The sequence below is a fragment of the Triturus cristatus genome, chromosome 1_1 (genome assembly GCF_964204655.1).
Source record: "Triturus cristatus chromosome 1_1, aTriCri1.1, whole genome shotgun sequence".
NCBI classification, from domain to species: domain Eukaryota; kingdom Metazoa; phylum Chordata; class Amphibia; order Caudata; family Salamandridae; genus Triturus; species Triturus cristatus.
Genome location: NC_140579.1, coordinates 964,706,858 through 964,723,373, shown reverse-complemented (window position 1 = coordinate 964,723,373; position 16,516 = coordinate 964,706,858). Strand labels below are relative to the sequence as shown.

Below are 16,516 nucleotides of genomic sequence, written 5' to 3'. Positions count from 1 at the left end.
ATATTTCTCTGCACTTACTACTCTGTGTGCCTTGCAGCCCGTCTCTAATGTACATCTGGGATAGGTGAGATTTTGCACATGCCCTCTGGAAAAAAACCACAAACACAAGACTCGTGGGTATGGCAAGAATCATCTACATTCCGATAGCTCTTCCTAGGCAGGAAGGGCAAGCTGACAATTACACCTGAATAGGTAGTGTCCTGTGTCCCACACAAAGGGCTTCTTACCCCCTCACAGATAGCCTGACAGACAGGGCTGGGATGAAGGGGGACCTGTGCACTTCAAGGGCCTGCTCTGAAGTCACCCCCCACTTCAAAAGAACATTTGGGTACAAGTAATGGGGTTATGACCCTACCAAGGGAGCACACTACTGGACCTGTGAAGAACTCTGCTATGTGTAAGGACTGATGTGCTACAAAGATAGCCATTCTGCTTGCCTGACTGTTCCAAAGAACTGCTTCACTGTGGTGCTGAGCTGTCCCTGCTGCCTGCTGATTTTTGTCCTGCTGAAGACAAGGACTGGATCCATTTCACTTAGAGTGACTCCAAGCGCTTGCTGGCTTGCCTCCTCTTTTCTGAAGTGTTGGGGTCATAAAATACTTCTTGCTACTCTGCTGGTCTGAGAAGTGGGTTCTGCAGCTGTTTTGCTACAAAACCAACTAATTGTCACCACTGCGCTGATCGGAACCAACACAGCGCCCTTCAATGCTGTGCTAATCCAAAGACATTGTAGCGCGGCTGGATGATGATGCCGCAGCGCTGACTCAAAGTCCCGACTGCGAGACTCGACTTTGGGGCATTGACCTGACTGAATCAGAACGGATTCATTGTACCCTGGACAACAGCGCTCTGCTCCATCCAAGGTACTTTGTCATCGGGACCCGTTTGAGTCCTATAGCCAGCCTCCCCTCCATCACAGTCGGTCTGAACTTTGGATTTACCCCAGTCTAGCACAACCTCATTTAACATTTTAGCTCTATTGACTTCTTAGCACTATTTTTGGTTTATTCTTGAAAAATTCATAACTCTGGTTATACTGATTGGATTTTTGTCATTTTGGTCTTGCTTTACTCAGATAAATATTCTCTATTTTTCTAAACCTGTGTGGAGTCTTTTGTGGCGTTATCATTAGGCTACTATGTGCGAGTCCGAGTGTGTGTGCTGCACAAATACTTTACACATTGCCTCTTTAAATAAGCCTGATTGCTCTGTGCCAAGGTACCAGATGGTGAGCACAGGTTATCTTTTAGTGTGTATCTACCTTACTATGACTAGGATTGTGGTCCCTACTTGGACAGGGTGCATTCCTCTGCTAACTAGAGACCCAATTTCTAACAGCATTCATGTCTTAAAGCTAGCAAAGTGGCAAAGCGCTCAAAAACGTCTGTGCAGAGATAGGTATTTGTGATCTCATGTGAACCAACTAATTTTACAGCTGTCATCCTGCTGGCCACATTACATGTGTGCACCACCAACAAACCAACTTTTAAAGCATGAAGACTACATGCACCGGGTAGGATGTGCACTGGATGGTGATTTTACCATAATAAACAGTGCCCATACAAAAGAAACAAAACCCAGTACCCATAAAAATTTTTATATCACACAAAATTGTAAACCGCAGAATAGTCACCATATTGGCCCAACTTACAGTACTGTGCGAGTACAATACAGCAAAGATTGTCTCCCTCCCAAACGAATATGGGTGGCAACTTGATATACAAGACCCTATGTATGTCAACGCACCCCGTCTGAAACCAGACTTCCTTATACTTGAGCCATGCCTAATACTCAAGGAGAAAAAAAATAATTAATCAATGGCCATTAGTAAGGGCAAAGCAAACACAAGGAGTTGATGGACGGATCGCTAAAACTTTTCAGACACTCACCCCCAGTCACAGATCTGGGTTGAATCCATCATCATTCTTTAGCTCACTTTGCCACCCCAGTTGAGACACAGCTATATGCAAATCAGTCTTGACCCTGTGCCTCATGGGAACAGCCCAGCCCGAACTGCCAGGCCATGTCTTCCCTGGACCGGAATCAAGCATCCTTGGACCGGTTTCGGGCTAACAGCCCTCATCAGCCAGGCTAGCTTGAACCCAGTGGAAAAGTGAGCAAGGGACCCAAGGGTGCAGGGTCAAGACTGATTTGCACATGGCTAGGTCTAAACTGGAATGGCATGGTGAGCAAAAAAACAATGGATTAAGGCCCAGATCTCTGTACTGGTTGAATGTATGACATTGTTCTGCATTCTGTCCATCAATTGTTCTTTTTGCATTTGTCACGCCGAGTGGACGGGTATGCCCAGACGTGGGTCCCGTGCTCTCCATGCCACTGGAGTCAAGCTATCCAGGCTGATGAGGGCTGAAAGCCCGAAACCAGTCGTAGGATGCTGGTTTCCAGTCCAGGGAGGACCTGGCCTGGCAGTTCGGGCTTGTTTGACCTGGCTCTTTTTGCAGGGTCATCCCTGAACTTTTTGCCTTACTCCTGTATTTTTTCTGACCTTTTGGTGGCTGTTTTATGAGTCTGGGCACTTCACCACTGCTGATCAGTGCTAAAGTGAATATGCTCTCCCTATTGTAAATTGATGTACGGATTAGTGACTCCATGATTGGCTGGTTTGGTTTACGTGTCAGACCCTAGTACAGTGCACTGAGTGTGCCCAGGGCTTGTAAACCAAATGCTGCTGGTGGGCTGGCAGCACTTGTTGTGCCACCCACAGGAGCAGCCTGTAAACGTGTGTCTCAGGTCTCCCATTGCAGAGCCTGTGTGCAGTCTGGTACTGCCATGCTGACTGGGCAAGTGCACCCACTTGCCAGTCCCTAAACCTTCCCTTTTCTTCATATCAGACACCCCTATGGTAGGCCCAAGGGCAGGGTGCACTGTAAGTATAAGGTAGAACATGCCCTGGTGTGTGTGGCATGTCCTAATAGTGAATTACAGCCATTTTCGTTTTTCACTATTGCAAGGCTACCTGTTCCCCATAGGCCAGAATGGGCAGTTTGATTATTACATCTTATAATCCTAACTGACTCAGGGAACTAGGTAGAAATTCTAGTTTAGTATGCCTAAACTCAGAATGATAAAATGCATCTTTTAGTGAAGTTGGTTTTAACATTCTGTATTTGAAAATACCACATTCAGAAAGTAGGTATTTTCTTGTCTAACCATTCAAGCCTGCCTCTACTAGGTTGTGTATTGCTTGTCTGGAGTTTGAGTGACAGGGGCTGGGGGATTCCAGGAGACAGGGTGAGTGAAACTGGGGCCTGAATAGGGCTGTGCCTTCCCTCCACAATGCTGGCTCCACCTCCTGTGGTGCCTCTGATGTCCCTGCCCTGTGAAAGGAAAGAAGGAATCATGTAAACAGAGTGCTCCAGGACTGACCAGAACTGGTTTGGACTAGGCAAAGGCCTCTTTGCCTTCAGAGAACAAAGAGAAACTGTGAATAAAAGGGAGACCCAGACCCCAGAACTTTAGATTATTTTGGGAAACAAGAAGAAACCTTTGCTGAGGAGAGGAACCAGAGACACTGAGGAGTGACTATCCCTAAGCTGAAGTGCTGCTTGGGGACTGGCCTGCAGTGGTTGCCTAAACTTCCAAAGAAAGGAGATAGGAACTTTGTGTGTACTTTCATCAACTTGTTAAGGATCTCCAAGGGCTTGAGAGAGCGCTTGCCTCCTGCTGAAGTCTTAGGAACAACAGACTTCACCCACCAGCTCCCCAAGAGTTCTTCTGGAAGTGCCTGCTGCTGTGCGAGGCTTTCTGAAAGACTGCGTGTCGCAAGGAGCTGGAAGCGCGACTCACGAAGAAAAAGCATGTCGCCGCCGCAGTCGTCGAAGAGGACCGACGTCGCATCAGACGCCGCCGCATCAACGGAGAAGAGTGTCGCCACCGCAGCAGTTGACGCATCGTTGCCAAAGCGATTCACATCGCCGGAGAAGAGGATTGACGTCGCATCAGAACATCTAAAGAGAACTAAGCTAATTCTACCATTTTAAGTACAGTATTGTGGATTTTTGTCGTGTTAAAACTATATAAGGAATACTTATTTTTATACCACAGCTTATGTGGGGTCAATCTGTAGTGTTGTCACTGGGTTACTGTATGTGTTCACAAATGCTTTACACACTGCCTCTGAGATAAGCCTGTCTGCTCATGCCAAGCTACCAAGGGGGTGAACAGGGGTTATTTTGGGAGTGTACCGCCTTACCCTGACTAGACGCAAGTGCCCCTATTTGGTCAAAGGTACCTAGCTCTGCCAACTAGAGACCCTCAAATCTAACAGGGCTGGACTGTTCCCATTGGGTGCAGGGTCAAGCCTGATTTGCATATGGCTGGGTCCAAACTGGAATGGCATGGTGAGCACAAATACGATGGATTTAGGCCCAGATCTCTGTACTAGGGTGAATGTATGACATTGTTCTACATTCTGTCCATCAATTGTTCTTTTTGCATTAGTAAGAGCAAACACATTTAAATGGAGAGCGAGAATGAACCCTGAACATTGCTTAACATGTGCTGGCACCAAAGCCTATTTAGAAACTGTTTGACTCGAATATAAACATAAATTAATGTATTTTTCCCCCAACTGAAATTAAAACTAATTTCCAAGAAGCAAATACATGCATATGCGTTCACAACACTTTTAAAAATAAACTAGCTAAAAGCATGCAAATCACTTTACAAAACACAGTTTGTCATTTCAGTATGGCAAGCCATCTTGCTGAGTGAGGCCATCTTCAAACAAGTCCATGATACAGGAGCATGACCGGGGTCAGAGGAAAAAATACTGGAAAGACACCTTTCCACAATAGACACCTTTCCACAATACGAACAACAGAAGCCGTATAAAAATAAAATACTTACTTAACCCCTCCCCTGCTCATGACGGAACCACTCCGTCATGAGCCACGGTCGCCGTGTGCTCATGACGGAGTGGCTCCGTCATGCCGCGGCCGTTGGCGGCCGCTCCGCCCACGCGGCGCTAATTCCCCGCCTGTGCGGGCGATTAGCGCAGTGGGCGGAATCATGACGGAACCACTCCGCCATGAGCACAGCTCAACCGTGGCTCATGACGGAGTGGCTCCGTCATGAGCACAGCGCCACCGCGCTGCCCCCAAACCCCCCCCCCAGCGCTGCGGCGGAATTTCCGCCGCAGCGAAGGGGTTAAACTATCCTCCAAATCAGTATACAAAGAAACTAGAATCATTTTCGGAAAACATTTGACCCTACTGAAAAATAAATCCAAAAATATAGTGTATTTATGTAGCTGCTGATGCCATTCTTCAAGTAAGTTTATCACACAGGAGGCATTGCTTTTGTTTGCGGAAAGCCTTATATTGCAGATTAATTTGGCATTCAACAATGGTATCTGCCTGTGCTGCTATTCTTGAATGCACCACATGCACTGCAATAGAAGTACTGCCCAGTAAGTGGATAATATATAGTGATTCTGTAACAGAAGGACAGTGAAAGAGTACTCCAACAGGGCTACCCCAAAGCCCAATTTCACCTGGCTGAAGTCTGATTTTAACCCAGTAGTCAACCAACATTAAGGTAATTCCTGAAGTTGGCCACCCAAATCATTTACAAAGAAAAATTAACTTGTGGTAGGAGTTTTAAGGCTTTTGATTTGAGCTCCAATTGTTTCCACAATCTAAATGAGAAAGCGGCTATGACAGGGATTAAGAAAAGTGCTGAGAGGCTGCTAATTTAATTCAATAATTTTTCACACTAAAGCAGACCTACATAGAATGGAGAAGCGATCCTGTTAAATATTTTCATTTGAAATGAAGAGCACATGTTTGTACTCTGTAGAAACTGTCACTCAAAGTAAATAAACAAGCATAAATGTATTACACCTTATTATACATAGTAGCAATATTCATACAACAGAATTACCTGGAGATCTTCAATTTTAGATAGATAATATTGGCGGAGGCCAGTTCCACCTTTTGTTTCATCCATATCCATCTAAAAAAGTGAATAAAGAATTGTGAGGATTTGACAGAGAAAACGCATTTTATTTGAAATGCCTTATACTCAATGAAATACTATATTACACTTGTGTAATAAAGAACATACATTTTAGAAAATATGCATTTATAATCATTTTTACATGTTTCCAGCGCTTTGGGCTTTCATCCTTTGCATTTTGGGTCAATAAATAATAGATGTGGAGGTAGCAGCTTCCTCTAGAACACAGCACTGTGAAATTCTGAAACACAATAATTCTCAAGGGCTTCTATTGTATTGCAATTGCATTTGTATAGCGCTTACTACCCCTCATGAGGCGCCGAAGCACTTTTTTCAGCGAGTAGCGCTACTCCGGGACCCATAGCGGATTAGTGTTGAATTAGTATCGTGAAACATGCACGTAAATTTGAAGTGGTGGATAGATTACTCAGTTATTTGGAAGGATAGCAGAAAGGATAGAAGGTTTGTATTTATATAGCGCTTGTTACCCCTGATGGGGTGTTGAAGCACGCTACTCTGGAAACCCATAAACGATTAGTGGTGAATTAGTAACCTAACATAACAGGTGTATTTGTAACGCGCATGTTCACCCCAGCAAAGGTGTATCTTGGCGCTGAAATAACAGATGTATATTGTTACCCAACTCAATGGTACTCATTTTATCGACCTCAAATGGATGAAAGGCTGAGTGGACCCGCCAGGATTCGAACCTGTGACCATGAGGTCGAACACAGGCCCCTGCAGTGGATGTATTAGTCCACTGAGCCACCAGACCCGGTATGGTGAAATATGAAAGTAATTTGAGTGGTGGATATGTTATTCAGTTATTTGGATAGAGAAGGGTAGGTGGCGGGATAGACGAGGAAAAGAGGTTTGTATTTATATAGCGCTTGCTCCCCCTGATAGGGTTTTGAAGTGTTTTTTGGCGAGTAGCACGCTACTCTGGAACCCATAAGGATTAGTGTTGAATTAGTATGGTGAAACATGAAATTAATTTGAGTGGTGGATATGTTGGTCAGTTATTTGGATTGAGAAGGGTTGGGGAGGGGTAGAAAAGGGGAAAAAAAAGGTTTGCGTTTATATAGCACTTGTAACCCTGATGGGGTGTTGAAACGCTTTATTGGCGAATAGCACGCTACTCTGGAACCCATAAAGGATTAGTGGCGTTAGTATAGTGGAATATGGAATTTGAGAAGTGAACGTTAGTCTGTTATTTTGATTGAAAAGGATAGTGGAGGGATAGAAGAGTGAAGGACTTTTTTGTTTTTATTTTTTAGGTCATAGCAGAAGGAGGAGGCTTTTGGAGGAGTAAAAAGGGATTTTCGAGGGGAAGAGTCAGAGGGAAGAGTTTAGAGAGGTCTGTTTTGGGAGATTGGTATAGTAAAAGAGGTGTCAGAATATGCAAGGAGGGGTAGAGTAGGAGCTAGTCTAGAAAGGGTTATTTTGGGGATCATAGTAGTGGTACGGGGTTTGGGATAAATGAGAGAGTGGATGTAGAGGATATATTGATAGATGTTTAGGGTAAGAGATAGGGTAGTGCATTGGAAAGACTAGTAGAATGTAGTTTGAGATGAGTCAGAAAGTTGGGCTAGAAGATCTACTGAGAGAAGTATAGGCTGAGAAATAGGGTAGTGCATTGGAAATGCCAAATTAGAAGTGATAAATATATAGATCCATAAGTACATTGAAAGTATATAGATGCATAAAGGAGGTAAGTATATGTAGATTAAAGATATTGATACAGGTACAGGATGAGAAATAGGGTAGTGCATTGGATAATCTTTTTTAGGAGAAAAGTAACAGACACAGATCCAAGTACATGGAGGTACATAGATGCACAACGGAAGCAAGTACATGTAGACCAAAGATGATTATTTAACAACATAATTATTCTACATGTTTATACAAAGCAATACACAAAAATAGATACATATCTATAGTGAAAATACATTGTGGGTGGGTATTACTGAAAGGGAAAAATGGGCAGCATTTCTGGCCCTGGTCCCGACCAGGCTCAAACAGGCAACTGCCCTTGTCCTTTCCACCCTTAGCCTCGACGCCCCAAGCCTGGCCTTTTATAGCCCTAGTAATCAGGTGAGCCCTCCAGCCAATGGGAACCCTAGCCCTAACACTATCCAATCACAACACTACCCTAAAATCTGGAACCAGAAGGAGACCAGGACCTTATAGCCAATCTTAGCCCTAGTCCAAGCAACCAATCAGTATAAAAAACCCTGATCTCTACGTCCAATAGAGGCCCTAGCCCTACCAGTAGTCCCAACCCAGGTCCAAGCAACCAATGAAACAGGAAGCCCTAGTCCCTACTTCCAATAGAAAGCCTGACCCTACTCTTAGTCCTACACCTAGTCCAGCAACCAATCACACCAGAAGCTCTAATCGCTACTTTCAATTAAAGGCCTAACCCTAGCCCTAGTCCCCACCAACTAATAACACAGGAAGCCCTAGTTCCTACTTCCAATAGAAATCCTGACCCTAGCCATAGTCACAACCATACATTGATTGAATCACAGACCCAGAAACCAATCAGAACACTCAAATACCCAACCAATGAGGATACTAACCCTAATCCAATAGAAACACCAGAAACAACCACCAATCATTGTACACATGTACCAAACAATAGCAGACTATATAAGGTCCCAGCTACCTCAGACAAGGTTTGCTGGCCAGGGAGTTGTAAGCTGCTGCCCCATTCAGAAATCTCCTAGGAGACAGACAGGCTCAATCCACACTTTGGACTTCGGCAGGTAAGGGCCTAACAAACTTGTCCTTTAACAATACTGTTTGAATAAAACTTTACTGCCTCTCCTGGCCATTAAACGAAGTACACAGTATCCATTAAATACAGTTTAAACAGCACACAGTAGACTACTGCTGTTTCAGAGCACCCTCTGATGTAGAAGATCACTGTTGCTGGGGGAAGGGGTGGCTGGTTTCACTAACTTGTGAACACAAAATGGTGGCTGGGGGTGCACTGCTTAACATACAGGTCTTAGAGCACACAGAGCAAAGGAGAAATTTGGAGGGAAAAACTGGTAGTCACGGGGAATGAGAGGGAAAAGCTACAGAGTTTGGACTGCAAATCCCACAATTCAACAGGTTAAATGGAAGCAGTCACGGGCGGGAAAAACCACAAGTTTAAACACAAAACAGGTGATAAATTGTGCAATCACGGGCAGGTTAAAACTACAATTTTAAACTGTAACAACCACAGGCAAAGACAGTTATAGAAATTTAAAAAAGAAAAGGATGATGCAATCACAGTTAGGGAAAATAGTTTTTTTAGGGAAGAAACAGCACTAGTTTGCCTCCTTACCACTTCCTGGACTCTGCTCACTGCAATCTGGAGCACATGTAGGCTGCAGCTCACAAGATGGAGGAGAATGATTTGGGGGATGCACCCAGCAAAGACTTAAGGGGCCTGGCCAGGTGTGAGAGGAGGACTCAGATTTCCTTGGAGCTGGGGAAAACCAATCGGCAGTCCTAGGTCTGCTGGCGGCTCTGGGACTGGGGAGCTGCTCTATTCAGAAATCTCCTAGGAGACAGCCAGGCTCAATCCACACTTTGGACTTCAGCAGGTAAGGGCCTAACAAACTTGTCCTTTAACAATACTGTTTGAATAAAACTTTACTCCCTCTCCTGGCCAAAAACCGAAGTGCACAGTCCCTATTAAATACAGTTTACACAGCAGATCACTGCTGACTCAGAGCACCCTCTGATGTAGAATATCCCTGTTGCTGTATTAATTCTATTAGGTTTTCCTTGGGGTTTTGACATGGTATTTATCTTGCCACCCTTTAACTCTATTTTGAATAAGGTTCCCTTTAAACCATACTTTAATAACTAATCTCAGATCTTCTGGCACTTAAGCAGTCAGGTAGGAAGTGGGATGGAAACTTTGTTTGCAAATGGTGTGAGTAACATCAGAGCCATCCTTAACGGTGGGGATAAGAGAAGTCATTCTACAGGACCTTTCTGCCGTTTTTGCCACAGTATGGTGTCAGTTAGTCGAAATACTGACACTATGTTGAAATCACTACATTCATTCTTTGGATGTAAGATGATGTTGTACACCACCAATATTCAGCTTATCATCCTTCTTGAAAGGAAGACTATCCTTCCACTCTGGAATTTAAAAAGTGGTTATCAGCCACCCAACAGAGTAGAGACAATTACTTTCTAATCAAAGCCTGATGGGACTCTGCTCTTGTACGGGCTGCTTCCTGTTCCGTAGAAGAAAGTGAAATAATTGGGGGCCCCCCTGGATCAAGATTTTTCCATGACGACCCAGATCAATGCTGTTTCCAGTTCATGTCCTCCACATCACCAGAAATGTCTTGCCCCAATTTTCTGTAATGTTTGTTCTTCGGCACAGTTATCTTTTGAGGGTTCACAGCCTATTTAAATGTTCCAACACACCTAGCTAAGAGTAATCAATAAAAAGTAACCATATAACATGTTGCGTCTTTAAACAGGAAGCCAAATCTATTAACAGGGACTGAATCAATGTACGTGTTTTGGGGTTAAAAAAAAAAAAAACACACACAATCAGTTGCAAATAAAAACAGTTACAATATAATTTACAAAGAGCATAGATTAAAAGTTTAAATATTCACACAGTAAAAAGAAAGATTAAGTACAAACTCCAACCCATTGCCTGTTACAAGAGTGCCTTACAGAGTATCATATCATCCTACATATCAAGCTTCAGTTGCTTCCCTGCCATTTAACAATCTTATTCCAATATGGTCTACTAAACATGTTGCCACCTACTTCAGGGCACTAACTTTTCCAACTGATTTTTGTCAGGTCTACGGCCTGCTGAGTGGACCCCTGGGACTGCTTGCCTGAGACGATTCTGCGCCACCAGGCCTGATACCCGGCTTCTCCAGACCCTCCACGATGCATCCGAGGTGAGGGGATCTAGGCCTCGTGCACCTGCTAATCGCTTGAACGCGGAGGATGCAGCAACATCCCGGTCACCTCTCGCAATGGGCGCCCCCTTGCAGCCTGCACCTTACAGCTTGGTATGGTGGCCCCTGCGACTCATTCTTCGAACGCGGGCTGCTCTACAGGAGTTTGCTGAGCTGGACGACTTTCTAGTTCCACACAGGGGGAATCTGACTGCGTGCACCCAGTTATCGCTTGCCCCCCTCAGACCGCCACGGCGTACAGGTCCCGATTCCTTCCTCTGGACTATCGGTGGACCTATTCCTTGGCCCTAACTAAGCGCTTCCGGAACGCGAACGTCAATTGTGCCAGACCGCCTTGCTCACCTGCTACAGACCAGGATATATGGACTCACTCTTTCCTGGTACACGATCAGCACTATGGGCAGGGTAGACAAAACTCAGACTAAGCTTCCGTTCGACGCCAAGCGCACCAAAACTAAAGAAACGAAGAGGGCGCGCTCCGCAGACACTCATGCGGACAACTCGGAGGAAGAAACGGGAGAGGTCAAACAAATGTTTGCAACCATGCAGAAAAGTCGAACGACGATGGATGGGAAGATCGACTCCCTGGTATATCGCATGGACAGGATGTTGGAACGAATAGATGTGACGTAGGGTCACAGAGATCGAAGAGGCCCTGTCCGAGACAGATTTGGCACAGAGACAATTAGCTAAAGCCCTCACCTCCCTGCAAGATAAAGCAGAAGATTTAGAAGCCCGCTCCTGTCGAAGTAATATTCGTATCACAGGCCTTCCGGAGTCCACCCCAATGGGCAACGCGGAACAATTTATAGAAAAGTTACTTATCACCTTGCTGGGTCGCGAGACTTTCTCAGACATATTTGTGATCGAAAGAGACCATCGCTCACTGGGGCCGCGTCAATCTCTGGGTGCCCAACCGCGCCAAGTGATAGCCAAACTGCTTAACTATCGGGATAGAGACTCGGCCCTGCGACGTGCCAGAGACCTGGGAGAATGCCGATACGAGGATTCAGCAATCTTGCTTTACCCGGGCTTTACAGCAAGAGTACAAGAAACAACACCAATTTTTCCCCCTCAAACGGCAACTTAGAGATCACAATATCACCTACGCCATGCTGTACCCAGCCAAATTGAGGGCGACTCTAGACGGCTCCTCACGCATTTTCACAGACCCGAAAACGCTGCAGAAGGCACTCAAAGATCTACTCAAGAAGTCGAAACGAGATGCAGCGGAGGAGAATTCCGCTGTGGCGACAGGCGCATTGCTCCCTTGAGGACAATGACAGTCATCTACACTGTGAAAGGCCCTTTTTGGAATCTGATCCACAGTTACTCTTCACAGTCAGGCTTGCCCTAATTGTCCCCGAGTCGACAGGACTGCTCACTCTAAGTGCCTTCAGGAACTTGCGTGGGGAAGCAGCCGCTTGGTCTTTCTGCAAGTATTTGGGGATTCAATGCTCTGGGGGGGGGGGGGGGTGTAACGCCTTATTACATGACAAATTTGGTCTTTGTTATATTTTAGGGTTCAAACCTGTGGAGTTGATTTATATTATTTGAACATAGACAGTTGCACTGATCTCCTACAATGCTCAATGATTTAGATGGACGTTTTCAGGGTTTGATTGCCTAGTTATGTTTATTATAATGTGGATTTATGCTGACGGTTACTCGTAGTGCCTGGGTAACATCTGCCCCTTCGTGTTACATGGCTTGTTACCACACTTTCTTAAGGGAAAGGGGGGGAGGGGGGGAGATTTGACTGTGCTCAAATGGTGTGGGTGGGGGGCGGAGGGGATTGCTGTGTTCGGTTTAGTTTTTTTGCTTTTGTCTTTTTGGATCACTAGGTTACATTGGTACGAGACACACAAACTAGGGGACACACGAAGACAGCACCCTGTAACCGATATGATCACCGGAGGGCGGGTGGACACTATGGCTGCACCGTTCACATTTCTCTACTACATGACATAGAGGATGGGCTGAGGCCTCAATGATCAGCACAAATTTAGGAAAGTCATGTTGTATCTCAATAGACATCATATTGACATAGCGCTATTGCAAGAAACGCACCTCCCCGTCGCAAGTATCCCGCAGACCCGAGGCAGGATCCGCGGCGCATTCCATGCTGCGGGCTTCACTACACACGCTCGTGGGGGTCCTCACCTGGATTAATCCCACAGCCCGACCCACCCTAGAAGAGTTACATACAGATGCCAATGGCAGATATGTGGTATCAAGGTGCAGACCACATAATTATTAATGTATATGGCCCCAATCACGGCTGTCCGCAGTTTTTCCACGACCTGTTGACCTTGGCACGACAGTTGCCTGACATACCACAGATATGGGGGGGCAACTTTAATTGTGTACTAAATCCCGACTTAGATCGCTCCGGTGTACCGCCACGACTCTGCTCCCTGACTGCCGAGGCAATATTGGACGCCCTGACAGAGCTGATAAGGTAGATATCTGGCGCTCCCGCTCGACTGCGGCGGGTGGTAACACGCATTATTCTGCACCCTATAATCTTCATACCAGAATTGACTACTGGTTTCTGACGGGATCGCTTAGATGTAATATCCGAGACTGTGAGGTCTTTCCCCGTACTTACACCGACCATTCCCCCCTGCTACTAATATTAGCTACTCCTGCCAAGCGTCCCCACTCCCTTCACCTGGCGCTTTCCCCCTTACGCATTATTAGATGAGGCTTTTAGGGCGGAAATGTTGGAGGCCATGGAAACCTTTTTCACTACCAACTGGGGTTGGTCTCGCTCTTCACCACAGTTTGGGAGAACTTTAAGGTATATGTCCGAGGCATTGCAATCTCTAAACATTCGGGGGTACTGAAATCTATTAGGGGTAGACTGTCTCTCTTAGAACAAACCCTGGCTAGGCTGGAAAGGGAAGCGCAAGAAACGAACGACCCCTCACTGCTGGAAACCCTTAAGTCTACACTGGAGGAATATCACTGAGGCGGATAGGGAGGTTAAGCTACAAGGTTAATAAGCAGTAGCAAGGACATACGGTGAGGGGGGAGCGGCCTGGCACAGCCCTGGCGAATCTCATGAAAGGTCGACGTAATGCTTTCCACCCCATAGCATTAACTGCAGACGCGGGTGAAGCGATTGCTGATAAAGTGGCAGAGTGCTTTTGGTTATACTAGGCTGACCTCTACAAAGCTAAGTTCCACAACGCACTGTCTGACATGTTAGATTATCTGGAATATATTACGCTGCCCTGGCTATTGGACGAACACAGGGCTTACCTGATGCGTCCACTTGATGGGTGGGAAATACATGACGCACTGGCTACAATGAGCTCCGGTGGAGCGCCAGGGCAAGATGGACTTACGGTGGGGTTCTACAAAGATTTTAAAGAACCCCTTACCCCTCACTTACTAACACTCTTTGAGGAGAAGCGGAGGGAGGCTCCATGCCCCCTACGATGCGAGAGGCTCTCCTGGTTGTCATTTTGAAGCCCGGGAAACCCCCGCAGCATTGCTCCTCCTACCGAACACTTTCGTTATTGAACATAGACACTAAAGTTTTTGCTAAAGTATTGGCGAATCATCCGGCCCCCTTGATGCCAACACTTGTGGGACCGGAACAGGCTGGCTTTATACCAGGACGCACGCTTGCGCACAATTTGCGTACAGTGTTTGGAGCAATCCAACACACTAAACCAGACACCAAGGTTGCCGCAATTTTTTGGGATGCTGAAAAAGCATTTGACTCGATGGAGTGGAATTTCATGTTGTTAACCCTGGAACGAATGGGGCTGGGAAGCGTTTTGCTACACCTAGTCAACACTTCATACATGAGCCCCGTAGCCCGAGTGCGGGTGGGTAACATGGCCACCGCTCCCCTGGCGATATCCAGAGGTACCAGACAGGGCTGCCCGTTCTCCCCGCTCCTCTACGCCCTGGTGGTGGAGCCACTAGCCTGCGCATCGCAAGAATACCACAGCTATAGGGGAATCCGATTCCTTGAGGAACAACCTCATAATTTCACCTTATGCGGACGATACCCTCCTATACGTTTGTGACCCAGCCCAAGATGAGTCCCCAGTCTTACGCGAAATAGTGCGATTTGGAGAGTTTTCAGGTTTGAAAATTAACTGTTATATTTCCTCTCACCCCAGCAACGCTTCCTTAAGATTTAGACTTTCCCTTAAGGTGGTCTACTGACCCAATACGCTATCTGGGAATTCAAATACACACAGACTCTGACCTAGTGTTCAGGGAAAATTATGACCGCGCCATTACTAAATTAGAAGAAGATATTGCGAGATGGATTAGTCTTACCCACTCCCTCTTAGGCAGAATTTTCATAATGAAAATGGTGGTCCTTCCCAGATTTCTTTTCCTGTTCCTTAATATCTCAATGGTCCTACCAGCCCACTTCTTCAAACATCTTAGAACGCTACAAATTAAACTGGCCTGGGCCGATAAACAGCCATGTGCGAGTTGGGAGCTCCTCGTCCTCCCATACTCCATGTGGGGGCTTGGAGCCCCAGACCTTGACCTCTACTACCAGGCTGCCCAAGCCTCACACGCATACTACTGGCTCAGGGGTGTGGAATTTAATAAATGTCTACTTGTCCATGGGGCGGGTTGCTTCATAAATCTACTTGTCATGTAACAAAATCCACTTGTCCCTTTTGTGCCATGTAATGCGGCGACAAATTACTGCAGCAATCTCATTATATAAGAGTTCTGATATAGCCTCGCTAATTATGCCAGGGCTCGTACCATAGTAGGGTTGAATACTAGCAATTCCCTTATGTTGCTACGTTTTTGCAGGTCTACATACAGGGGCTGAAGGTAGTGGTAAGCAATAGTTCAAGGGTTGGAATGCCCTTTTGAGTCTGTGCAAACCTACTAACTTGCGTGTTTTAAAGGTTTGCACCAACTCTTTTCTAATCTTTTCCCGTACTGAAAAAGGTTGGAAATGTACTCCTGACAGGGGCAGATGTAAAACATCTTCCAGAGTTGGGAAAAAAAGTGGTTGGAGGAAAAGTGAACTTAAAACATTCAGATTTTTACACAAGCAAATCTACACATGCACATTTGCTCATGCTAAAATGCAGTTCACAAATATTTTCTAGGAGTACTATTTCTTGGCCTACTTCTGTAAATTATTGTGAATTCACGGAAACTGTATATATGCACTTAATGCAAGCATATATACCATGGATGTACTTTTGAGACTTTCTTTAATAATTGGGCCTCTAATTAGGCCTGACGCCAACCATGACCTTTTGTGCTTAATAAAATTCTGTCTCTCTCGATCTGCTAGCTTCACTGTAAGTGACCGTATTCGGCTCTTTTACAAGGAGCATATTGGCACTCAAAGTAATTTGGTTCAGTGCCCTGAACTGCTGTGGCAATGTGTGCTTTTTGAGACCAAAAACAATTTTTGCTTTTGCCAATGCTTGTTAGAATGGTGAGGGCCCAGCAGCTCCCACACCGATAGGGTTTTACAAAAACTATGCCTAAACAAGTCACGCATTGACAAAACCAAAAGGCTGACCACCAATTTCAGACCTACTGGCTTTGCCAATGCTTGTTAATTTTTGTTT

At 45.6% G+C, this 16,516-nt stretch overlaps 1 protein-coding gene across 15 annotated transcripts in view; it reads right to left on the bottom strand.

Annotated features, from left to right (window-relative positions):
• LOC146871394 (26S proteasome regulatory subunit 8) overlaps positions 1-16,516 on the bottom strand; it is a 368,112-nt gene that overhangs the window by 290,903 nt on the left and 60,693 nt on the right. For all 15 annotated transcript variants that reach the window (XM_085651032.1, XM_085651030.1, XM_085651037.1 and 12 more), the window contains one exon: positions 5,905-5,976. In XM_085651032.1, coding sequence (XP_085507158.1) covers positions 5,905-5,976 — 72 coding nt within the window. The remainder of the gene's footprint in view (positions 1-5,904; positions 5,977-16,516) is intronic.